Below are 26889 nucleotides of genomic sequence, written 5' to 3'. Positions count from 1 at the left end.
GGTCTATTGCAATATACATAATGCAACATACTCTCAAAATCCATACACCTTACAAAATGATCAGAAATTTACTTTTTGCTCTCTAAAAAGCTCTCTAGAAAGCTCTAATTTGTGCTCTCATTTCTGATAAATCAGAAGTGCATTTCATAAAACAACACGAATATACAAGTATATTTAGTAGTCAAATTTGCTTGTTCATTATACAATTGTTTTACGTCAGTTTAGAAAGTCTTCCTTTCATGGCTTCCTATTTAACGGCGCCACTGTACCGATTCTAATTGTTTTATCGGGTGTCTTAAGATTCAAGGCTTCTTGGAAGCCAAGCGAGCAGTGGCGGGCGGTTGTTTATCTTTGTTCTGCTATTGCAAAATCTAGATTCTATTCGAGCGATTGAGAAAGTTTTTCTTATCAATTGCATTCAAAAGCAATCCTAAGTAAACCCGTGCCTCATCTTTTTGGAGCACAACACGATGCAGGAATATAGCGATGTGCAGCTTATAGGATAAGCTAGTAATTGAATTGGAAGAGTTAAAAAGAGCCTAGGCTATGTAACAAAAGTCAAATTTTACAGGAGCAATAAAACTTATTTATCCATTTCCTCACAAGATTGTAAAAAGACGTTCGAAAAACGCTGAATTACATGGATCCTGATTACATCGATCTCAAAAAATGTTGTTGTTGGCTTCTGGCATTCGTTTGAGGAAAGGGATAGATTTTTTTGCTGCTTCTGTAAAATTTAACTTTTGTTACACAGCACTTTTTTACACATTCCGATTGAATAGAGAATTTCAAGATAAGTAAGGTGAGTAAGGAAACCAATAAAAACGTGAAGCGAATAAAATGAAAAACTAAATTTCACACACGATTATACGATAGGAATCAGTAATATTACTATAATACAAGGTTTGCTCTTCCAAGAAAAAATATACTGCCATTTTGTAAGTAGGAACTATTCCCTACTGCATTTCGTGCCCCTTTCTATCATTTCTGTAGGTCAAGTGATATTATTGAATTCGGACTTTGGAAAGAATCTGATCGTTAAGTCTAATGACTTTCGTTACGAGTGGGAGACGTGGCATAATTACGCTCGCTTATACGAGCTGTACGGATTTTAAGAGCAGAGGGTGATTATGTTAAGAGAGACCTTTTTATTTATGTTACCGTAATTTTTTACTACGAGAATGGAAACAATGATCTTAGTGACTGATTTTCTGGTGTAGGCTTGCTAACTGCTCTTTTTTGGATAATGCATTGGGTTTATGAGTAATTACTTGCGTTAAATTATCATTAGGTAATTTGAAGAAGTTTTTAAGGAAGTTTTGGTACAACATTAAGTTTATTATTTTAGACATCTTTAGTTAACCTTTTTGCTAAATAAGGAGCTAAATTACACTTTAACTGAAATGTTCTAAAATTAATGTGGAAAGTTATTGTTGTATTTAAGTTGATATTATGATCCTTAATATCAACTTAAATACAACAAATACAAATACAAGTGATAAAAATATCGCAGATCAGTTTAGAGATGTGTGATTACAGTTTTATTTGCTGATGTGTGTCATAAAATTAATTTGACAACTGCTGATAAAATTATATTTAGAAAGATTCTTAGTATTATTACGAAAGTACAGCAAAAATATGGGAACCTATATATTAAAAATATTTAAAGAATATATATCACAAATGTGTCAGAAAATGGATATGAATATATTTGCCCTTACAGAAGCAACAAAGCCTTCCTATTTTAAAATTATTGAAAAGAAGAGTAATTCTCTAACAAAACTTCGAAATGTATTCGAGGAAAGGGAAGGCAGAGGGTGATTATGTTGCCCGAACAACATGTGGAAAACAAAAGTGCTACTTCTGAAGATTTAAAGCAACATTTTAAAAGTAATATTAATCCGCCACCACTAAAGAGCCAAATTAAAAATATATATTTCATATAGTTTTTAGTGTTTAGATGTTTAAAAGACGATTTTAAGGAGAATATAATAATATGGAAGCAAAATCTAGACATTTTAAGCATTTGAGTTTTCTCGGAAGCATAACAATTAGAAGGTCATCGTTCTACTGAAAGCGATTTTCAGTCAGATTACTTTTAGTGATAATAAAACTACAAATGAAAAAAAATATATTCAGGTAATTATTTTCAATTAAAGTCTTAATTTCTTAGTAAACAGACTCGGATACCGACGAGAATATAAATAACTTATGCCAGGATAATAATAGATCTTTGTACCATCTGTACGATGTCCAATGTCATAGCTTAGTTTCATAAAGTTCGATATATTGTTTAAAAGCTATCATTTTATGTTTTATTTAATATTTTAGCAAATTGTCTACTTAAAACATGTAGCTGAAACTACTTAAAATATTAGTATATATATATATATATTAACTGGTTTTTGATTTTACTTTGAATTGGAAAATTTGCGTCCTTAATTTTACTGTAAATATTCCGTATTATAGCTTAATTTGCTTATGATGTCACATTTATATATTCAGTTTATATATTTATATATTCAGGCGGCAAATCAGGAGCTAGGAGTTCCCAGCGCAAGCACAGAATAAGCAATTTTAACTTTACAGTTTACGCATCTGTTTCTCAATTTGTTAGGGATTAATTTCTGAATTTATATTTCGTGGAGAAATATTTGTCAGTGCCGGTGTAGTGTTCGGTCCGCCGGCCAACGTTCAGAATAGTATGCGGTCACAGGTAAATGTATAAAATACGTTAGTATATAGGTTCTTACTTCATAAAGACTCTTATATACCAAATAAAATAGCCATATGGCAGGTTTAATCTGCTAGATGGGCTGGGGGCCAGTGCTTAGAACGAACTAACCAAATAAAAGTATCAACATAATTAGTAGAAACTGTTAACAAAATAAGTATTTATAAGTATTAAATCACTAAGAAAATTAAGGTGAACCACACGCTGTACCCGCACCCATTTGTCATTTTTAAATGAGTTATTTGTTAAGCTCAGATTATACTAAATATCAGACTCTGATTTTAAGTCTGATGAATTACCTAAAATAATTGTAAACTTAATAAAAATTAAAAAAGTGTTCGCACTGATTTAAACCGAGCTGGCTTGAGTAATCACAATTAAAGTACGTTTGGTTGTTATAAAAATGAGGGTATTTTTAAATTTGGAAGCAGTTTTTACCGTATAAATTTTAAAATATTAATATAATATAGCCCACTGCTGAAGCATAGTCCTTTTTATCTGCTGAGAAAATTTTGAATAGTGTAATAAAATATTATAAAGCTGATTTTTTATTTTTTACAAAGCAAAAACTTTAATGTGCTATTTTTTAACTCATTACTTTCTCTGAAAATAAAGGTTGGTTAGAGGAAATCAGAAATGAAAAGATTACATATTTGCCCTTAACTCAGAGACTACGATAACCCAGTTAAAGAAATTCATTATATTTATGCACGATATACGTGCATACGAGACAGATATTGACTGAATGTTTAGTATTAGGTTTTATCAGTTGTTGACAGGTCACTACAACCACCTTCTTTGTATTTTATCCCCCCAAAGGAGTTTAGTAAGGCTTAATATACAAAATTTCAATTTCATGTTGACAAATTTGACATACAGCTGAAGCAAGACAAATATTGTTTCTGGTTTACATGGAATATACATATTTGAAATTCGGCTTTAAACAAAAGTTGCATGTAAATACAGATCGGTTTCTAAAGAAAGTGCTGTTGAAATTTAAATTATTTATTTCATTACATGTAAGAAAATTTCTAATTTTTTTCAGTTGCGAAGAACCTTATAAAGGTGTTTATTGCAATATTACAAATGGAACGATGCACTGTAAGTCTTTCTCCTTTTTAACGTATTCCTATTCAATTTTAATAACCCTAATATGTTTTGGCAGTTTCGTGAACCATCTAATTTTAGAATCAACTAAAATGAATATACGGTGTTTAACACGAAATCAAAATGTAAATATAGCGCTATTTCTAAATCAACGGGGCATCAGATGATAAAGTAGCAATTTAACATTTTATGACATCAACCGAGTCGCTCCTTCAATGCAATATTCTTATCAGTTTGGTTATAGGATTGAACATTGCAATGACATTGTATAGACGTTACAGGTAACGCTCAAAGAAAATTGAATTTTCTCTTAATCGAGCAAGAGTTATCGATAATCGTCAAGCAAGAGTTTTCGATAATCGTCAAGCAAGAGTTATCGATAATTTACGAAATATGTAAAAATATCGAAGGGAAGTATATGAAAATTTAAGCTTAAAAAACCTGCAACCACCCTTAATGTAAAAATCTAAAGAAAAATATTACACTCTAAAATATCTCGAATTATAATTTGCAAATACTGAGTGAAAGTGGCGAGCTAATATTATTATATTCTAATACGGATTTTCAGTACAAAATCTAATCTGGAAAATAAATTTGCAAAAATAGCTCATGGCAAATTGCTTTCGGACATTAATGAAATCTGAATAACTCATTTACACTTGGATTTTCAGCGCAACTCTAAACGAGTTTTATTTCAAGGTAAAGGTGATTAGAAACATATTTCTGAAAATGATGAATTAGAAGAATAATTTATAGAAAATTTCGAGATAAAGTTGATTGGAAGCATATTTTTGAAAATCAGAAATTATCAGAAGGTTTTACTGAAAACTTCAAGATAAATTTGATTGGGAAGGTACATCGGATATTATTAGAAAACCTTATTGAAAATATTTGTATAAAGTTGATTGGAAACACATTACTGAATATCGTGATTTTCTTGAACGTTAGAATAACGTTTATGAAATTTAATACTAAATATATGGAGGCATCATTAAGTGATATTAGAACTTTAAATTTTACAAATTATTAAAATGTTTACTCTCTTTGTAATGACTGGTAACAAAAATATATATGTTTTTCAAAAAGAATTATCAGAAAAATTTCATATCAGAATTGAATTAATTAAAAAGGAAGAAAATGAAGATATTAAATTCAAAGTGTTAGGAATTTTATATGGTATTCAAACGAATTTATATTATTGGTTGAATTATTTTTAAACTCTCATTTTGTGGAAGCTTTTAAAAATGTTTACTAGTAGATGGAAGAATTCAATAGTCTCCTATATTGTACGAAACCTCTAAGAGACTTAGAGCCTGGAAGATATAACTTGATTTTATTGAGAAAATTTCAAATTAAATATGGAGATTCATGTGTTGTAAAAATAAAACTAGATGACCAATAAAAAAGTACTTTCTTAAAAGGCGTCTCAGAAAGCTTTCTGGTAATGAAATCAAGTAATTCCATATTCAACTATAAAGTTATGATAGATGGAGATATACTTAAGAATTAGAAAAAGAGTCTTAAAGATGTATAATTTTTAACCCTGAGTCATTGAAAATTGTTTTAAAAACATATTTTTATGTAATTTATATTTTATTCCAAAAAGTTAAGAATTTTGTATATTTTTTCATACCTAAAATGTTTTTTTATTCCAAAAACTTAAGAATTTTCTTGTTTACTGTAATTTTTTAGAATCTCTCCTACCTAAAAGAATATGTAAAAAAATATATATTTTGTAACTAAGAATAAGAACTTTTCATTTGAAAGAGTCACCCAGGTTTTTGAAAAGGTTCGTCAGAAAGATTATTTTGACTCATTTGAAGGTCATCTATTACTTAACTGAACACATAAGCAAAAAATGCCGAATTTGTTTCTTTGTCACTTTCATTTGGGTTTCATAAAATAACTCTGAAAACTGAACCTCAGTCTTCAAAATTAGCCCTAAGATCAAAAACAAGGTAAAAGTCACTGCCTGCTTTTAGTTGAAAAAAACGCATTAGTTATGGGATGGCCCAATATAACATCGTTCTGTATTGTTAGAAATTTATGAATAGAAACATTTATTATTTCTTTGTCTGGAATCAAATTATGCGACAGCTATACTAATTTTTACTTTCACCACGGTATATTTAAACATTTAAAGCGCTTTTTAATTTCGGACCTTCGAGTCCATTATAATGCAAACTATAAATTTAGGACGAGCAAAGAATTTTGAAGTTTGCCATGTGTTTACCTGTGGATTGAACACGTGATTTTTGATATGCCCTATTTTCGCACCTCGAAAGCCAGTGATATTTTAAGTTATTACAGTTTATTTTGATTATATTTCACGCACGGTGAAACTACTACATTATTCATAATCGGAGACCCTTCAGCGGCCGAGCTGTAAAGTCGCTGGTAGTGCGCTGGTGAACGCTGGTAGTGCGGTGGTAGTGCGGTCCGAGGTTCGAATCCCGCAAGCGGGCTGGCTGCATGCGCGTTTTCGTGGGTTTTTCCATATGTAACGTGTATACGAGTCAGTTTCCCTTACAAAGTCCTCCACGAAGGCATCCCTCCTCTTAGGCAGATAGCCCTCGACGCTTTGCCATAATTATATACACACACACATAATCGGAACTCTAGGACGCACTGGAATGAGAGTTATTAGAACATATGCATAAAACTTCCGCGGACATATCTTTGCATTCAAATAGGCTTAATTAAACTATAAAGAAAGAATCAAAAAAAAAAAAAAACTATGCCATGAAACCATTCTACTGGCGAGTGGCAAATCAGCTAATGTCACGTGTAATAGGTCTACTTGATATGTATATTTGTTGCACACAACTGTCTCAAGTTAAATAATGTCACACTGTATTATGATTCAGGATTGTGGGAGAGAGAGTGTAGTTCAAAAATTTATTCGCGAGCTCCTTGAAATTCTTGTGCAGTAAAACATAATATTTAAAATTTCTTTCTAAGTAATACATTTTAAATTAAACTTACCTCAGAATGTTACACCTCCACTAAGTCGAAACCTCTTGACATTAAGCATTTGGGTGGTTTCGCCTCAGAATGTCATAACATCAGGCTTACATCTTTATACAAATTTATTGAACTTTCTACCGAATTATAGTTATCTTTGGAATTCGTTTGGTGGTTCTCTATTCATTTAAGTGTCTGTCCATTTCTGACCATTTCTCAATAACAGGAATAGATAAAATTAGGGGGAAAAACTTAGGTTTTGATTTAGAAATTTAATACAATAAAACTTTCTTCCCTGATTAATTTTACTTTAGCAATATAAGCTTCTAAACAAATATTATGAGAAAATACTGTTTTGTGCTTAACGCTTTTCCGTTCTGCATTACTTTGTTAAACTTTGGCAAATATGTGTTCTTTCATAAATCTGTCTGCTTTGTGCTATCTTCTCTCGTCAACGATTTGTTACGTTTGCATAAAGATCACTCAATGCATAATTTTTCCTTTTCATAAGATAGATGCATTTGTTTCTAAATATGCTGTCAGAACTGTTGTTTTAAAATGTTTAACCTGCGGGAAGGCGCGTGGGGTGTGTCATACCCCACCCCTACATAAAAGTGGAATATTCCTAACTTGTAAAACTGAAATTCTGTGCTGCATTCAGTGGCTGAGTTTCTAGTTATGGTTGACTTTCAGAACAGCTTTTTCTTTGCCTGTGTGTTTCAGAAATAGATTTATCGGTATTTTGTTGGAACTGGGGTATGACACGCGCCTGTCCGCGTAAGTGTTTTTCTGACCGAATATTTAGTTCAGAAATTTATTTCTGAAGTGTAACAGTAAATATTTCTACTCGCAAGTGATTTTAAAATACTTGACATTAATTTCTTGAAAATTTCTAACCACATTATCGTAAAAAGAATGACTCCTTATGAATTGCAGATGCAACGCCTGTGATATTTATTAGAAATATTTGAAAGCGATGAAGATTGCATTTCGGAAACTGAAGATGAAACTAGGAATATTTTCTACAGTGTTTTCGTTTCGAAAAAGATAAAACATTAATTTCTAATATTCCTAAAAAAGGAAAAACTGTTCTTATGCTTTCAACATTACATAACGATCATACTATAGATGATACTATTGGAGAAAATAAAACGTCAGGAATTATATGTTTTTATAATATGACTAAAGGAGCAGTGGATATGGGGTCAGCCAATTATTCAACTGCCAGAATAACAAGGAGATGGCCAATGATAATTTTCTTTCCTGCACTGAATGTTGCTGTAATAAATGCTTGAATTATATTACATTCAAGTGCTAATTCACCAACCAGAAACAGAAGTCTGTTTTTGAAGAACTTAGCATTACAATTAATGAAATTGTAATGCTAATGTATTGAACAAAGATCAGAGATTAATACTTTACCAAGAAACTGACTTACTGCATACAAAACAAAAGCAGAAGTTTCGACGAAGAATTAAAACGAATACATGAAATTCGAAACAACTAAGTATGAAAGATGTGATAAATTGCCCTCGCGCCAAGGGCAGAAGAACGTGAATGCAATGTTTAAAATGTGAAAACATTCTGTGCCAAGAACACATGAATGTATTTAGTTCAAAGTGTGAAGAAATAAAATAAGCATTGTTTATTAGAGATGCAATGAAACTTAGAGGCATGATGTTTATTTTTTAATTATTTTCATTTATCTTAATTTTAACTCTAAGATTATTTTGGAAATTAATGTTTTGAAACCCAATTATTATTCACGTATTTATAATACACGAGAACAAGAAAAACCGCTTAAAACTAAATAAAACTATTCTTATCGTATTTTAAATATTGGGGTATGGGATACCCCACGCGCCCACTCTAGTAACCTTTCTTGGTGCGACTTCCGCCGGGTTAAAGCGGACATTATCTATTAGCACTTTCTCTCAAAATCATTTAAGTTGCTTGAATATTTCATGTTATATCTATCCAATAGCCACTATTATTCCTTCCTGTTAAGCATTTTGTCAAATCTGTTTTATTTTACATATATGTATATAGATATATGCTAGAAATATTGGCATATGTTCGACTGCTGTTTGGTTGTCCATAACAATTTGCAAATTTCGGTTATTGGCTGCTTATGATTTCGTATTTATGATATATTTTAATTGTTATTCTCCGTGCAGAGGTATTCAGTGGTAACATTCTGTTGCACTTTTTGAAGTGTTTTAATGTGATAATTAAATTAATATTTAATGCTTACTGAACTTTGCGCTTGCCATCTAAACTTCTTTTAACAGCTGCGTATATTAATCAAATTCTATTTCGCCATCACAGCAGCAAACGGCATTTATACCACCATAGTAGCTGTGCTTGGAGCAGTAAATGCAGTCCTCTTTATTGTTCTTTTTATTTGTGGATACCTCATGTTTCGAAAGTGAGTATGCATTCTCTATATTTTATAGAAGATACAATCTATTTCTTTATTACATATTTAACTGGTTGAAGATTGTCTAATTATTTGGAAAAATCGCCCAAAATTAAGATTTATTTATTATTGGGCTTTAGAAGTCTGTTGCAAGCTTAGAATTTTAATTAACTTCAAGTTTTAGTAATAATTTAATAATTCATTCACTTATGAAATTTCTAAAATATTTTAAAAGGAATTTATATCTCTAATAACAATTCGTTTAGCTTTTCAGAGCTTTTTACAGTTTTTACAAAGTGCTTACTAGTCTGTATTACTTTGACAAACACTGAATAATATAAAGTAATAATATCAGCAAAACCAAGAGGAAGTATAAATAAGCGTAAAATAAATAATTTTTCTATTCCACATACAACAGTATTTATTATTCATTTATCTGTCGAAGAAGTGCCAAACATTGAAAAATAATTTGGGTTTTTATAATGGTCATCTATTCTTGAAATATATGTCTCTTCGGAGGAAAATAAGACATCCTTCAGAAACAAGATTAATTTCTTTGAAACAAATTTAAGCCGATTATGTGTTCCGCAGTGTGACAAAAAAGAAAATCAGTTGTTATTAAGTGTTCTTCAAAATGTAAAAGTGTACTAAAAGTCAGGTTGATTTATCTGACAACATTATGCCAATAAATATGAAATCTCGCTGCATTGCTAACAGTTTTATTCATCATCGGACTCTTATATCATTCTTATCATACGAACTTCATACCGCTGAAATTTTAATTAATATAAGTATAGGAGTTGATTATTTGCTCCAGTGTTGCGCACTGCTTATGCTTTGCTCTGCGTAAGCTATAAAATTATTGCTTCAGAATCAGAAATACAAATACTTAAGCAGCACAGATATTTCTTCTGAATTACCTCAGAAAGGAAAAAATAAAGGACATTTAAAGTTTATTGATACCTTATGAAACATTGTTTTTCATTACAGAGCCCATCGATAAAGTTTCTCATGTGCTAAATATTTGTAAAGTACAAAGCAATTTTTTTTATAAAATATTTAAAATTCATTCTCGTAAATGTTGTCAGATATATTCCTGGTGAGTTCTGGAACTTTTGTGAAAATTATGTTTAAAACTGCTCTTTCAAGAAGATGGCATAAAAATGTAAATTTCACTGACTGTTTACGTTAATTCCAAATTTGAATACATTTCAGTTAGGACTTCGAGAAAAAATACAGAATGCTTGAGGAACTTGATAAAATTCTTCGAAGAATTATTAATTTCGTTTCGGATAATACGACACTGATCATTAACTTTGTCTCAGGTCTTTTGACTCAGGAAAATCTTAATTACTAACTTTTTTCTAACTTCATAGCGAAATTACATAGGAAGCTTCTCGTTTCAGGACGTTTTCTTGACAGGGATTATATAAAAGCTTAATTTTATGTTCATATATCCTTTAAATAATGTGTTTAAATAATACTTGTAATATTATGCATCTCATTTAAAAATATTTTCATTTTGTTTGAAATGAACGGCTAAAATCAATATTTATGAAGACAAGGTCTGTGGTTAACTTTTAGAGTACCTTGAGAATAAAGTTACCAACGATTTTATTTCAATGAAACGTGAAATGATGTTCTTTCCAGTTATCTGTCCTACTTTTAGTGTATTCTCAAATTTTTATTGAGCTTTCATAAATGATTGAATTTTAGATTTGCATATTAGTAAGAAATGGGAATACTTATGCATAACTTCGGAAGAAAAAATATGTAAATCGAGATTATACAATATAACATATGTAATTCAAGATTATCAGATAAAATAAATATAAATCAAATTTATATTTTAAACTAACAATAGTCTCTTCGTCCTATTCTAAAAATAGTACTGTCTTTTGGACTGCGTAATTTCTAGATCAATCCGTATCATGTGACTTGCGTAAAGCTCACGCCCTAGCTAATTCGGAAATTGAATAGAATTATTTGTTATCTGAAACTTTCTGTTATTAGCCTGCCATATTAGATAACTGAGCGCACTTTAGCTTTAGCTCTCTTGCCATTAAGAAATTACTTCCCACACTGTCTTTGCTACCTATTATTTTCTAAAAATATAATCTGGATAAAATTATGAGGGGACTACAATGATGATTACGATGACAATGTGCAATAATGACTAACCCACAATGACGATGTGCAATAAAAAAAGAGCATGTAACCTAAGAATTAATTATCAAGGAATAAAATTATATATTGAATTTATAGTTACGTCTGTCTTAGCGTGTCACCTTTCTAAATACGCAATAAAACCTCTCCAAGTTATTATAACACAAAGAACCATCGCTAATCTTTTGCAGCTTTCTCTAAGTCATCCAATTATATACACACACACACACAAACACACACACATATATATATATATATATATATATTTCCTAAACAGTATTGATTAATTGATTATATTATTTCCTAAGTTTAATTAAAGTAGAATTATTTTAAAAGTGTGAATCCATACTGGTAAGTTATATTTTGAAAGATGTTTTGAAGTAATTTACAAGCAAAATGTTAATAATGTTTTAACGGGGACTGGAGTTAAATCATCATGAAGAATAAAATTTCAATTGTAAAAGGAAAAATTAAAACATGTAATCATTGTCATTGATCGGAAATTAGTTAACCTTTCAAGGGGAACAAACCAACTCCCTTTCAATGAACAATAATTGATAAAAATACGTAAATACGAAAGTGTTTCGTCTTTACTCGAGTTATAAGTTAAAGCCAAACCGGCAATTCTAGTCAGGCCAAATATTTTCGCAAATAGAAGGAATTATGAACCAATGTTGATACTCAAAGAACTTATTCTTATGAAGCATTTTAGTCAATTTAATTTGGAGTAAAAATCAATTACTGTAGAGAAATCCTATTTAACTCGAGTAACCGTCCCCTAATCCTATTTAACTCGAGTTAAATAGGATTTCTCTACAGTAATTGATTTTTACTCCAAATTGAATTGACTAAACTGCTTCATAAGAATAAGTTCTTTGAGTATCAGCATTGGTTCATAATTCCTTCTATTCGCGGAAATATTTGGCCTGACTAGAATTGCCGGTTTGGCTTTAACTTATAACTCGAGTAAAGACGAAACACTTCCGTATTTACGTATTTTTATCAATTATTGTTCATTGAACGGGAGTTGGTTTGTTCCCCTTGAAAAGTCAACGTAATTTCCGATCAATGACAATGATTACGTTTTAGTTTTTCCTTTTACAATTGAAATTTTCATCTTCATGATGATTTAACTCCAGTCCCCGTTAAAACATTATTAACATTTTGCTTTCAAATTACTTCAAAACATCTTTCAAAATATAACTTACCAGTATGGATTCACACTTTTAAAATAATTCTACTTTAATTAAACTTAGGAGATAATATAATCAATTAATCAATACTGTTTAGGAAATAAATTATTATTAACTAACTTTGCAGCAATTGCGCAAGTAGTAATAACTTGTATTCGCACTAAATGGATTTAAGATCATACAACATTATATATATATATATATATATATATATATATATATATGCTATGTACCAGCTTTTGTCCGGAATAAATAGATTGGTGAAGAATCATAGATGTAGTCGTAGCTTAAATTATCAGTAGATAAGTTTAAAAAACAGGATCCATTTATTATTGGTCAGGAGAAATAGCAGTTACAAAAATCATATTTCCGGAGTAAATAAAAAAGAATTACTAATAAATTTTTGTATGAAGTTTATTGCATCGTTACATTAAAGAAAAGACCCCGATATTCCTTTGCGAGTCCTTTTATAGCCTCTGGAAAGGCGGAGCTTCAAAGAAATGACGTCAACCATTATCAACCATTCCAGTTCGCTTTAAATATCTCCAGAACATTCTATAACTATACGTGAAGAAAAAGGCGGGAAAACCAACTCGACTACGGGGCTGTGGATTTAATTCTACGTACTTTCAAATAAGAGACTGTCCCCATTAAAAAATGAAAAGAATATACAGTTAGAATTTTAAGTGTATTTTTGACTATGGAATTTTATTATTACATATATATATATATCACATACAGTTATAGAATATTCTGGAAATATTTAAAGCGAACTGGATTGGCTGACGAGGCTGACGTCATTTCTTGGAAGCTCCGCCTTTCCAGAGGCTATAAAAGGACTCGCAAAAGAATATCGGGGCTTTTTCTTAAATGTCACGATGCAGTAAACTTCATACAAAATGTTATTAGAAGTTCTTTTTTATTTACTCCGGATATCTGATTTTGTAACTGCTATTTCTCCTGAATAGAAAAAAATGGATCCTTTTTTTTAAACTTATCGTTTGATAATTTAAGCTACGACTACATCTATGATTCTTCATCAATCTATTTATTTTGGACATAAGCTGGTACATATATATATATATATATATTACATGTACATAAATATACAACAGATTACTAAATAATAAACAAATTTTAACATTAATATATATCAATTCAGAAGTATATCATAGAGGATTCGATAATATAAAGTTGTTAATCTGAGAGAGAGAAGACTTTACTTTTGCTTTCTTTTTTCTGCTGTTTTAACCACTGCAAATATTTTAGTTAGAGGCACATATTTTTGTATCTATTTAAATATTCCTTGGTTATTTTATAGTGACAATTTGCCAAGCACAATTTACAGACAATCTGAGGAATAACACATGAGGCTGAATTTTGGAGATTAAAAGTAAACAATTCGTTGTTTAAATTGTAAGAGTTATGTAAATTTTCTAATACTAGTTATTTTTATTTTGGCCTTTCCTTTGCTTTCTCGTTTCTCACCTTCGATTGCCTAACATACTGAGGTTTCATAATTTTGTTTTATGTAAAAGATGTAGAAACAAGTATTTATGTTGATGTCTCAGTCAGTTCTTTAAAACACCTTAGAAGAGCCTGTTGTGCCTTCCAAACGCGTTGGTGCGAAAGGTCTAATCTCACTACGATTCGCCCACACTGTTACGTACCTGCTAGTATTCGCCAGTGATCTTAAATAAGATCCAACAGTGTTAGTTATTTTTGTGCAGCTTCGGCTGTTTTTAATTCAGTTAGTATTAGATTAGTTTTTATTTTCTATCTTAAGTTAAATCCCAAATGGTGGATAATTGTAAGCCTGAGAAGCATGTGTAATTGCATTGTAAGCATGTGTTCATCATTTTGAGTTGGATTAAAGGATAATTTTAACTCTTCTTTGGACTTGGTTTTGCGTACGAGGACTCTGCATGTTCTTAAGTATTCTAGATTTCAAGGATTACTAAATTAAATATTGCAACATAACTTATAATAAACGAAACTAACTAATAATAAACGAAAATAATCGTCAAAATGTGATAAAATTGTATAGAAACTGATTCCTGAATTACGATAATAAAATTTAATTCAGATAGCTGAGGAGGAATGTTCCGTTTAGACTTCGAAAACAGAAACGTAAATTTACATGTTACGTCGATGCCCATTGCTTATTATTACTAGCTATACCATTTATGTATTTGTCATGTACTTTTACTGCGTTTAAATTCATATATTGTCACTGATAACAGTTTAAAAGAGCTCAGAATGTAGTTCGAGATGTAATAAATATTCGAATATGTATTTTAGCATTTGATCAACCTACACTCATTTATTATTCACATGAAAATTAATACAGATATATTATTCAAAATTATGCTTTCTGTTACAGAAAATCAAAATCTGAAGGGCATGATTATATACTACCTCCAGAAAGCGATATTCTTCCTGATACGGTAAATTCATATTTTATGAATTATTTGTTATTGATTATCTCTTTATTGTTTTTAACCTAGTATTTCACAGGCCAGCTAGAAATTTCAGCTCACTGTAATAGCAGGCAAGTTTAATTAGTTATGAAAAAGTTCGATAAAGATATTTCATAAAAGACAGCAGTGCCTTTCTTGATATATGTACACACAGACACGTATATATATATATGTAATGATTTCAAATGCGTAGATGAAAGCATTGGACCTCCCAACAGCTTACGATACTGCGTAGATGACCGAGAAGACCGTAGTGGTTTAAAGGTTGCAGAGTGGAAAGCATGATGACGCAATTTAGCACAACATATCTTGAAAAATCACAATCTTTATTTTTTCCATGCATATCAAATCGTCCTTTTTCAGACAAGATGCTTCCTAATTATATTTGAATACATAAATTGCAGTTTGAATTAGAACGTCATCTTAAGTAAGCAGCAGCATGGTTTAAAAGCGTCTTGCCAGCAGGAGAGCTATGAGGAAAAAAGGGCACAGTTATAGTACTTTCATAGGAAGAAGGCTGGGAGTGGGAAAGTTTCAGTTCACAGTTTTGGTTTAGATTTAATTTGATTGGACAAGAGGTATCTGCATTAAAACGTTACGTAATATAGAAAACTCTAGAACCTGTGAGAAGAGATGAATTTAGGGGTAGATCATCAAATTTAGAATGTTAATTTTGAGGTCGTCAATTATTTTTTTGAAACAGCTATCATATTTTGTTATATCTTACATATCCCCCGCCCTTCAAAAGAAAAGTTGGGTGAGCAGGGTGGAAGAACAAGCATTAGAGCAGCAAAATGTGAAAGATATAATTTTGAAAATACAAACATATTAACTTTTAAACAAAAAATTATTGTCATAAAATTTTGACAATATATTTTGAATCAATTTTGACATTTCACTGAATGTCATAAAATTTTGAATTCAATAATAATTTTAGACACTGTACTCTTTTAAAACAATTGCACATTTTAGTGTTCTGAGATAAGAATGTCCAATGAAATTTTGTAAAGTTCTTGATAGTTCCACATGGTAAAAGTTCAGATTTTTTCACAAACTAAATGTTTAAATAAAATTCTTTCAAATTTTTGTTGATGAAAATATTTCTATTATATTACAAATTAAGATGCCAATTATCATATTATTTAATTATGTTTTTAAAGGAAGGCATTTTAAAATATAAAAATTTTGTAAAACATCATTCATAAACACAATTTCAAATTTTTCACTATTATTAAGACATTTAAAATTTACTTATTCTTTACAAAACTTGAAGACTCCGCAACTTTATCTAAATACTAGCATTTCCATCATATTGGTTTATCAGTTGAGCAAACTGGTGTTTAATATTCTTCACCAGTGGCCAAAAGATTTGCCAAATTAGCAGTTACTGTAGAAAAGGCCTCCGTTTCTTCTGCAGAGGCAACTGGCCTTTTTCGAACTGCTGTCATTCCATATAAATATTAATAACACACTCCATTTAATGAAAAAATAAAAGTACTTAGATTAAAAAAATGTATTTTTTCATAAGGTGAGAGCCTTCAACGTTTATCATAAAAACATTAAAGAAATTCCTACAACTCAAAAACAATACCTTCATTCTTAACAGTAAAAATTTAAAAATATAAATTCAAAGAAATTTAAACAATAGTACAAAAATCTTATTCACATTAGGAACCTTCCCTAAGTAAAACATTCCTAATTTTTACCAAATTCAATAATTTCTTTTTCCCAATTCAGAAATACAAAACTACATTTTAAATAAATCATAATATTTTTGAATTATTAGCATTGATCTTAAAATGATTAAAGCAAAATATTACCATCAATAAATCATAATACAATTAACTTATAAATGCAGTTTTTTTTAAACGTAATGTACTTAATTTGGAAATAAATATCACTTCCCTGTCATATTTGATGACGTATGATAATATAGCATTCTAAGAATATGAAGAATTTTCCGAATAAAGCATTGAACAGGCAAGAGAGCACAAAATACTATTTAGCATTTCTTATTTCACTAATGAGGTTGATGACCTTCAAAGCACTTTGGATGTTTAACTTTGTTTTTACGCAATGATTGGAGATGCACAAACATTGTGAATATTCGAAGCGAGCAAGGAAGATTAACCATATTTCACTACGTTGGCGACACTGACCTTGATTCGAAATACTTTTCACTTTTGAACTCACAGATACTCGATGATTTCAAAGCACTTTTAAAATATGCCGTTAAACCACACACCGGAAACGAATTTGATGAATCACTGGAACTTTGAGGCAGCAGAGTTCGAAATCCATTCGGGAAAACTTGCACGAGGTTAATCATGCCCTGACTTTATATATATATATTATATTTTATATACATATTTCTTGATATATGTACACACACACACACGTATATACATATATATATAATTTATTTACTAAAAAATATTGATTAATTGATTATATTATCTCCTAAGTTTAATTATAGTAGGATTATCTTAAAAGAGTGAATCCATACTAGTAAGTTATATTTTGAAAGATGTTTTGATGTAACTTGAAAGTAAAATTTCAACTTTTCTGGCCCTAATATCTTCATGTACTTCACTTTTCTTATTATAATTTTTATTTCTATACTATTTTTTATTTGTTTTTGCAAAGTTTGCATTATTTATCTTATATTTTGTAATTTTCTATAGTTTATATCAACTACTTTGAATTCTATTTCATAATGACAATTTCCTATGTTTAATTTTTACAAATAATATTGAACTCAAATGCATAAACACGAGGGTGTCGGGGGACGGTTACTCGAGCTTTATAGAAATTTACTGCAGAAATTGCTTTTCACTCAAAATTGAATTGGCTAAAATACTTAATAGAAATAAGTTCTTTGAATATCAGCATTGGCTCAGAATCCTTTCTATTCACGGAAATACTTGGCTTGACTTGAATTGCCGGTTTGGCCTAACCTTTATTGCTCGAGTAAAGACGAAACACCTTCGTATTTATCTATTAATTATTGTTCATTGAACGGGAGTTGGTTTGTTCCCCTTGAAAAGTCAACTAATTTCCGATCAATGACAATGATTACATGCATTTACCTTAATTCTTGCCTTTAATTTATTCCTTTTTACAATTGAAATTTTGTTATTCATGATTTAATTCCAGTCCCCGTTAAAACATTTTAACATTTTACTTTCAAGTTACATCAAAACATCTTTCAAAATATAACTTACTAGTATGGATTCACTCTTTTAAGATAATCCTACTATAATTAAACTTAAAAGATAATATCAATTAATCAATATTTTTTAGTAAATAAATTGTTATTAACTTACTATGCAGCAATTGCGCAAGTAGTAGTAACTTGTTTTCGCACTAAATGAATTTAAGATCACACAACATTATATATATATATATATATATATATAAGGGGGCTTGTATCTTTGCTACGAAGAAGGAAAATCGACAAAAAACAAAATCCACAACCACAGAACCACGGTAAAAATTTTAAGAATTCATTGAACGTGCTGCTAGATTCAGTATTTCAGTATGTTACTGTTCACTCATCATACTAAATTAAAATATGTAATATCCTAAATGTATATATATATATATATATATGTATATATATATATAATTCCCTTAATGTTATTAAAATGAAAAGGATATTTACATAGCTTAGTTAAGAGAGAAAAAAATATAACTTACTATTTAAAATATGGCAACTAATTGTGATTTTTTTTAAATTTTCAACAGCATCTAGACAGACGACAGCAGCTTAAGTGGGTAAATGACATCGAACTTCGACGCGGTGACTCAATGCATTTGCCAGAGAGAAAAGACAGTGTAGATTTGCAGCTGGATTTCGCAGGTTATGCTAATGCGATTCCAGGTGTTAAAATTTCCCAAAATGATAGTAAAGAAGAACAGCATATTCGTCGATCTCGCAGAAAAGGTCGTGTCATTACTGGCCTGGACAAGAACAGGTAAACGCAAGGAAAACGAACTGAGTCGTTTGGAACAACAACACATCTAGCGAAGAGGTTCGTGGCAAAGGACCTTGTCATCATTCTCCCAAATCTCCTTCCCATTATTTGAAAAAGACAGAAGCATCGCATTGGAAGCATTGTGAAAGAAAAGTATTTTAAGGTGAATAAGACTTTCCGAGTTAAGATATCAGAACAATCATTGCATATTTTAGGAAGACAAATTTCTGAACAATGACTTGAAACTATTGAGACCATTTTCCAAATGAAACAAGCAGACTGTTGGAAGTGGGAACTATAATTTTGGTAGATATTAGGTCGTGATCATTAATTCATTTCGATAGAAATTTAAAATTTTTGCATCTCGTTATTTGAATGTGCATATATATATGTAAATTATACCAATTTTAGATATATTAAAATTTAATCATTTCCTGTCATGCATTTATTGAATATAATAATTAAATTCTTAACACTTTCGAAAAACACATTAAATACACGTATTTCTTATTTATCTCAAAGACATGAATTTTGCTTAGTTAAGTAACTCTGTCTCGCATTGTGTTGGTGAAAAAATGAACAGCAGTTTCCTATAGATGAAATCATTGTATAACATGACTTATTCTAAAACTGATTTTTTGATTTCTTTGTGTCACATCTTCCATATGATCTTTCTTTCAGCATATTTGAAAGCTGTTTTCGCTTTTTCAGCTTATTAAAGAACTTACTGATTTTTTCTGCTTTACCTTGCTTAAAGCATGGGTTCCCAAATTGTACTCTACGTAGCCTTAAGTATTTACTGAATATGTCTGCTTTACCTAGCTTAAAGCATGGTTTCCCAAATTGTACTCTATGTACTTAAGTACTCTGCCTGCACTAACGAGGGGTTCCACAGCCGTTCCAAGATAGCTAAAAAATTAAATAAAAATTCACAAATTTAAAAACTGTGAAAATGAAGAATCAAATTTAAAAAAATGGGAATGATATTCTCAAGAGGAATTTGCTAAGGTCAGTTTATCATCTCTAACAGTCAAGACGTCATCTCCTAGAACAAGCCGTTTGTGTTGTTTATAATATAAACAAAATATTCATAATATGAATTGTTGTTTATAATATGAATATGTACGTTTTAATCGCATAATCCTCTCAGCCTCCTCACCCCTTAGATAGAAGTGGTTATTATCTTCGCCTTTGTCTCTTGCGCGGGAAATTTTAGTCGAACCGTTTTTGCAGAGTGATGTTTGATCTGACTTACAGTCGTTTTATTTTGAGCAATTTGAGTATGTATCATAGATATGGAAATTACAGATATGTATGACTTATTATATATTTATCATTTTGCGCATAGTAATGAAACGTCTGAGTCATGATGGTTAAAATATATACTAGTTTTAAAATATTCATCATAAATAGCAGAAGACGGGTGACTGAGGACGAGGGCACCTATTGGCTAGCTAAGCAGGTATATGTCGCACGTCCTCCTCTAGCTTTTAAGCAACAACTCTCTGGGGACCATGTCGGCAATTTAAGGAGTAGAATTGTTTGTTTACAGTACAAAACAAAGGCGTCTGTGGCTGAATGTTTTTACAGGTTTTGCAAGCTTTTGGAGTATAAAGTTGTAAATTTTCCATGTGATTGTGTTAACAAGATGGGTTGATATTTACGCATAAACGTACATATTAAACACATACACATTGATAACATGCACAAAAGCATATATCTATAAGGCATACAAATATATACTACATATATAACAAATACTAAAGTCCCGCATAAACTAAGACATCAACAAAAACACAAACAACATGTAATATATCAAATTGTATATACGTGGGTTAAATACTTGTAGTTTCTTTTTTTAAAGATAAGAACAACTAACGGGTCAACGTTCGTTGAATGCGGAGATTTCTAGTAGGTGTAGGAATCTTATATACAATACTATGTGCGTAAATTGAATGTTCTGATTATAGTTAATTTTAACAGAAAATGTGTCTAGGGCAGAAAGCACAATATACGCATTAACAATGTGTGAGCAAAAACAGAATATGTGATACAAGGCTATCTCAACTGGAAAATTTTCATTTTTGGACATACATCAAGACCCTAAGGGGAATCTGGAATCACTTAGGAATCTGGAAAGAGCAGGAGTAGTGCATCTCCCGCTGCATGTCAGAATAACCAACAAAGTGTCAAAGTATCAAAAATATGTGCCTTGATTTAATAGAATATATAAATACAATTAAAAGAGCACAAGTGGGATATTTGGGTATAAAAAAGTCTGATGTGTACACCACATGACTTCCTTGTACGGAGTATTAAATTATATGCATTTTTAATTGCATTTCGTTTAAACTTATTGGATTGAATTAAATCTACTTCGCCGACAGCGCATAAACCACAATAGAATAAATGCATTCTTTAAAATTCACTCTATTTGTTTACCATAGCGACACTCTGGCGCCAGGTTCACTTAACAGTATTATATTTCGTTCATATTATAACTCAGAATGCACAAAATTTATATCATTTAAAGAATTATCGAATCGTTGCCACATGTTCTATTCAAATACTATTATAAATCTAGAACGATGTATAAAAGAAATTAAACAAACAAAACAAAAAAGAAACAGTTTTTCACAGACGATTGAGTATTTCATATTCAATTAATTCAGTTCTCACTTCACGACAAGGCAAAAATACATAAAAACTCAAAATATTTGTATTAAAAATTACGAAGTAAATCTTAAACACTTATTTCGTCGAAAAAATTCCAGAAATCATTAAGCATGATTTAATTCGCAATAATAAATGAAGGCGTTATCTCTGTTGTTGCGAAGCTACGTTTCTCTAGATTGGCAACAAATCCACTACTCTGCTGTTTCAAATGTAAACAAGCAATGGCAGCCATCAAAAAATTTATTAGGCTCAGAGCCACTTAAACAACTTTAACATTGTTGATAATTCTAAAAATATTGTATACAGATTTACTAGAGGCACAAAAACCTTAACCGGAAGATAAGAACAACATAATTCAATCATTTTTAAAGCAAAAAATTTACAATTTACAAACATATAAGAGTAAAGAAACTGAGATCACTGAGCCGGGTAACAGAGTGGATATATATATAAATATGTTTATATACGTTTGGTGCGGCCGACTGCAACCAAAATACGAGGTGCACATCTACATGTTATAGTAGTCCTATATACAAAATTGCAACGTTCTGAGGCTATTCGTTTTTGAGTTATGCGAGATTCGTACATACATACGTTGGTACAGACGCCACGAAAAATTCTCTTCAGAATTCATTTTAAAGCAGTTTTATCATTTTTTGGAGCAAAAGAGTCTTTTATTCTGTCCTTATGTACAGATATCACGCAAATACATCGTTAAATTGCATTCGAAAGCAGTCAAAATGGATATTTACGTTGAAATATGCTGCCTGAAACTTTTCGCGATTGCAATACTTCCTTTTTACTTCGTACAAGGAAGTAAAAAGGCTCGTCGAAAGGTGTAATTGACTAGTAAAGATAACAATGGTATGGAATGCTATGTTGCAAATGTTAAAAATGCATATGGGACAAGTAATGGAATGCTATAAATGAGATAGCAACTAGAATGTCCGGCCTTAGGTAGGAATTTGCGAATTAGTTCTGTTTCCGCGATTCCTCTTTCCGCGTTTTTCAAAATTCTTCCTGTTCCCGCGAAATCGGACAGTACAATCCCTCTCCCATAGCTCCTCAGGAGATGTCACGATGAGTCGTTAAGAAGAGCTGGGCAGTTCCTTTGTGAATAAGTTAGTCTTCGTTAGATTAAAGACATGTCTTAGTTTAGGCTCCTCACAAACTCTTTAGTTTCATTCTATTTGTAATTCTGCTGCAATATTAGCTGTTTCTTTCAAATCTTATGTTAACCAATATGGATATTTTAGAAATTATTGAAACTAAAAGGGAAAAAAAAGTTTAGTCCTATATAAAGGTTGTCAGTCGCGAATTCGGAATAGAAATAAGGAAAATGTATTTTATTGGATTTGCATAAATCAAAGAATTAAAAGCTGCAAATGCGCAATTAAGACCAAAGCAGAAGTTGTTTTAGAAGAAAGAACGTCATTTTAAAGAAAGTTTTAGAACAATTATTTATTCTGAAAGATTTAATTATAATTCACGTTTATACAGAATTTCGGAAGAATATTATTTTTTACTTTCGGAAAGGATCTTTTAGTTCATTGCCAAACTCATCGCACGGTTTGAAACTCTCTCCGTCTTTGCTTTTAAACACAGTATTAGCTTCATTCATACAAATGTTTGAGATCGTAAATAATTTTAAATTATTTCTTTTCAAAATACTTTTTTTTTACTCCACTATGTAACCCCTTTGGGAAGGGAGTAATGGAGATTGAGGATTTCGCGAAGACAGGAACGCTTTTGATATCCGCGGAAACAAGAAGACACCGGAATTTGCACATGATAGTTTTGTGTGCACCCGGCTTTCACACAATGAAGCATAGAGATAATTTTACTTTTCTGCTCAGATCAGGCACATATGCTTGCACAGTGATAATATATATTTATCTCATATAAACAACTCTTTAGTTTTTTCATTAGATTTCTGAAATTTTTATTATTCTTCAGGTGTAATTGGCCATAAGTAAAAACTGGTTTTTCGAAATTTATTTCAACAAAATCAAATGTTTGCTCTTTCATTTATTTTTTTAATTTAAAATTCCATTTTATTCGTAGTTGAATAATATATAATTTAATTCTTTTTTGATCACAGAAAATTCATAATTGATCAAAGAAATTTTTGATCAAAGAAAATTCATAAACAAATATCTTTAAAATAAGTATTTTGAATCCGATACTAATTTAATTTTCTTCTATGTTTTCTCTACAATATTAAAAACCTAAATTCATTCTGATCAGTAGTTATATCCACGTTATATTTCGGTATTGGTAAACAGTGGTCGTAATATTCAAATAATGGAGTATCCTATAATACTTCACAAGATTCATTTGCATTAAAAAAATGCCATAGTTAGATTATCGCTCCATCTCGGCATTTCGACATGACGAAAAGATTGGGCACGACATCTCTGCGAACACTGAGTTACTACCCGAATAGATTTTCAACTGGTTAGAAGCCGAAACGAAATCGCTGACTCATCTCCTCTATGTTTCGTTTCGGATGAAGTGAGCGTTTACATTGTCAAAGATGTCGCAGCAAGAGGCTCGCTGTGGGTCACTCGGAGAGGTGTAAACTGATCTTTAGCCAAGACGAATAGAGAAACATTCTTGAATTAGAAAGGGGGAATTCAATGATTCTTCAAGACCCAATTCTTACAAACAAAAATTTCTGTGGATTTGAAGATAATGATTCAATTGTGTTTATGACATCTTTTGTGACCCTTCATTTAGTTCTGTCATCCTGCTAGTGATAATTCTAAAATAATTTTGCACCACACATTGTAGGCCTTTAAAGACAGAATTTACTAAATAATAAACTAAAATGGCTGTAAAAGAAAAAACTGAGTAGGTAGAGAAATAAAACATATGTGCAACAGTGTTTTATATCTCAGCAGATCAATTTCTTTCATAATTAATTTTTTTTTAATTCTTAAAGGTAATGTGTGTATTTCGTTGCCGATATTTTATCTATACGGCGAAGATACATTTGCGGCTCAAAGCTAAAAGAACTAAATTCTTTTGACAAAGTGATAAAGAAGGGAATAAAGATTGAAAGTAGGATATCAGTACACAGGATATCAGTATTACATGTATAATTTTTCGAATTACTGCGAAGACATAGCTTTCCAACGAAAACATGACAAGCTCGAAGAGATGATAGAAAAGCAGTTGAGCAGAGAAAACGTTAAAAAGGCATTTAAAAGCATCGGGATAAATCGTGAATAAATTTAAGCATGTTTTTGGCAAATCAGATGACAGAAAAATAGCAAGACATTTTTCTTTCTCAACCGAAAAGTACATGCTAATTTGATTTAAAAAATCCACATCATTTTAATATTTGTATCAAGAAGTTAAACAGTTAAAATCGATACATGGATAAATTTCGATAATACTCTGATAATATGCTTACATAATACCATATTCTACTAAAGCTTTATATGTTTTTATTCGCGTGTCTGAGATGATATCCGTTGCTTTTCTGTCGAATGGACAATTAACAGAGCATGCTCAGAAATTACGTGATAGAAATTTTAAAAGATATCGCAAACACAATTCAACAATTCAAAATAATATAGTCGAAAAAATGCAACGAAAATATTTTTGCTTAGTTTTCCTTGAGCTCTAACTACATTTTAACAAATCAGAGGAAACCGCCTGAAAGATAATTTGAAATTTTACAGAAAGGAGCTTTAGCTTCGTTGCTTCTTCAGTTTCTAGAAGACAAATGCCTATAACACAAGGACAAGAGTGACGAAGATGATAATGCGAAATTATTTCTCTGATTAACATAATTATGCTAAGTATATACTATGTCAAATTATAGCTAATATTATTTCTGTTTAGCAATAATGTATGAAAAAATTAGTTTATGTTGCTAGTTAATAAAGAAATTGTCTTTTCTTCCATGAATGTCTGTTTTCTTTTAATTACACATAACGTAAAAGTTACTTTACGTACACTGACGAGATAAAAAAATTATGACCGGCCGCACGTTTTCGACTTTGGACGACGTTTCTCGAAACCCAACCCCAAGTGAAAAAAGGACTAGATTTTACTTCGCGCTGAATTTTTACATCGATGACAGAAGGATTTTTAGCGATTTTTCTGTGAGTTTTCACTGCCTTTGGTCATTTTATGAGGTTTAGTTGTGGAATGCATTTGACATTTTTAGTTCCAATGCTAGTATGTGTTTAATGTTAAGCTCACTTAATTCTAAATACTAGTCTAACCAACTAGTTTGCCAAACGCATTTTCAACGAGGATTTATCTAACAGTAAAGGAGTATAATAGAATTGTACATCAACAAAAAATATTTTAACTTTTTAGCTTGAAATACAGAATTGAATCCAAGGTTAAAAATCAACTCCTTTTCTTCTAGTAAATAACAAACAAGACGGAATTAAATAATTGCGCATTGGTTAAATATGAATTCCCAACACCAACGAAAAATAAATTTAGAGGAATGGAATGTAAAGCTCATGTAAAGCATTTGTCAACTTAATATATTTATTTGTTTAATATTTCAATCTCACGGGTTAAAGCATGCTCGAGAGCCCATTCAGATATGAAATTGTGGTACAGTAATAGCCACTGTAGGAGCCACGACGCATGCAAACATGCATCCATCATGTCGAAGTAGTGCTGCAGTTTATATTGGGGAATGGAGTTCCATGCCTGTTGCATTTCGTCAATTAAATCAGCAGCAGTTCGAGGCAGTTGTAGATTTGCTGTCCGACTATGTCTCATACGTGCTTGATGGCAGATAAATCGGATGATTTTGCAGGCCAAGGCAACATGTCGAGACTCTGTATAGCACTTTGGATGATAACAGCGGTATGAGAAGGAATATTATCATGTTGGAAACTTCCTTTTGAAATATTGCTCAAGAATGGCAGCAAAACCGGTGCAAATTCCCAAGTTGGTATATAAATTTCCTATTAAAGTGTGTAAAAGAGCGATGTGAGTGCTTCTGGGATCATGGGAAGTTCCTTCCTGACAATAACTCCTGGTGTAAGTCCTGTGTGTCTACGTTGCAGACAGCTTGTTTCCTTTATAAGGTATTTCTCCCGCCTTCCTAGCGTGTCTTTGAGGTGTAGTGGTTCTGCGCGCTGGGCCGGTATTTCAGAGGTCCGTGATTCGATTCCCGGCGAAGCCAGTTGCTAAT

The 26889-nt window shown here is 31.0% G+C and overlaps 1 protein-coding gene across 7 annotated transcripts in view; it reads left to right on the top strand.

Moving 5' to 3' along the window:
• LOC118181776 (uncharacterized) overlaps window positions 1–19480 on the top strand; it is a 67132-nt gene extending 47652 nt beyond the window's left edge. For 5 of the 7 annotated variants that reach the window (XM_085827156.1, XM_035350963.2, XM_035350962.2 and 2 more), the window contains 4 exons: window positions 3780–3835; window positions 9134–9233; window positions 14967–15030; window positions 18811–19480. In XM_085827156.1, coding sequence (XP_085683282.1) covers window positions 3780–3835; window positions 9134–9233; window positions 14967–15030; window positions 18811–19044 — 454 coding nt within the window. In that variant the 3' untranslated portion in view covers window positions 19045–19480. The remainder of the gene's footprint in view (window positions 1–3779; window positions 3836–9133; window positions 9234–14966; window positions 15031–18810) is intronic. The other 2 variants (XM_085827154.1, XM_085827157.1) reach the window with 2 other exon arrangements.
• Window positions 19481–26889: the final 7409 nt, after the last annotated feature.

Source organism: Stegodyphus dumicola, chromosome 11 (genome assembly GCF_044657685.1).
Source record: "Stegodyphus dumicola isolate Sdum_Otavi_A_Nest chromosome 11, ASM4465768v1".
In the NCBI taxonomy this organism is placed as follows: Eukaryota; Metazoa; Arthropoda; class Arachnida; order Araneae; family Eresidae; genus Stegodyphus; species Stegodyphus dumicola.
Note: the sequence above shows the minus strand (reverse complement) of the source record. Positions and strands in the feature narration are given on the sequence as shown.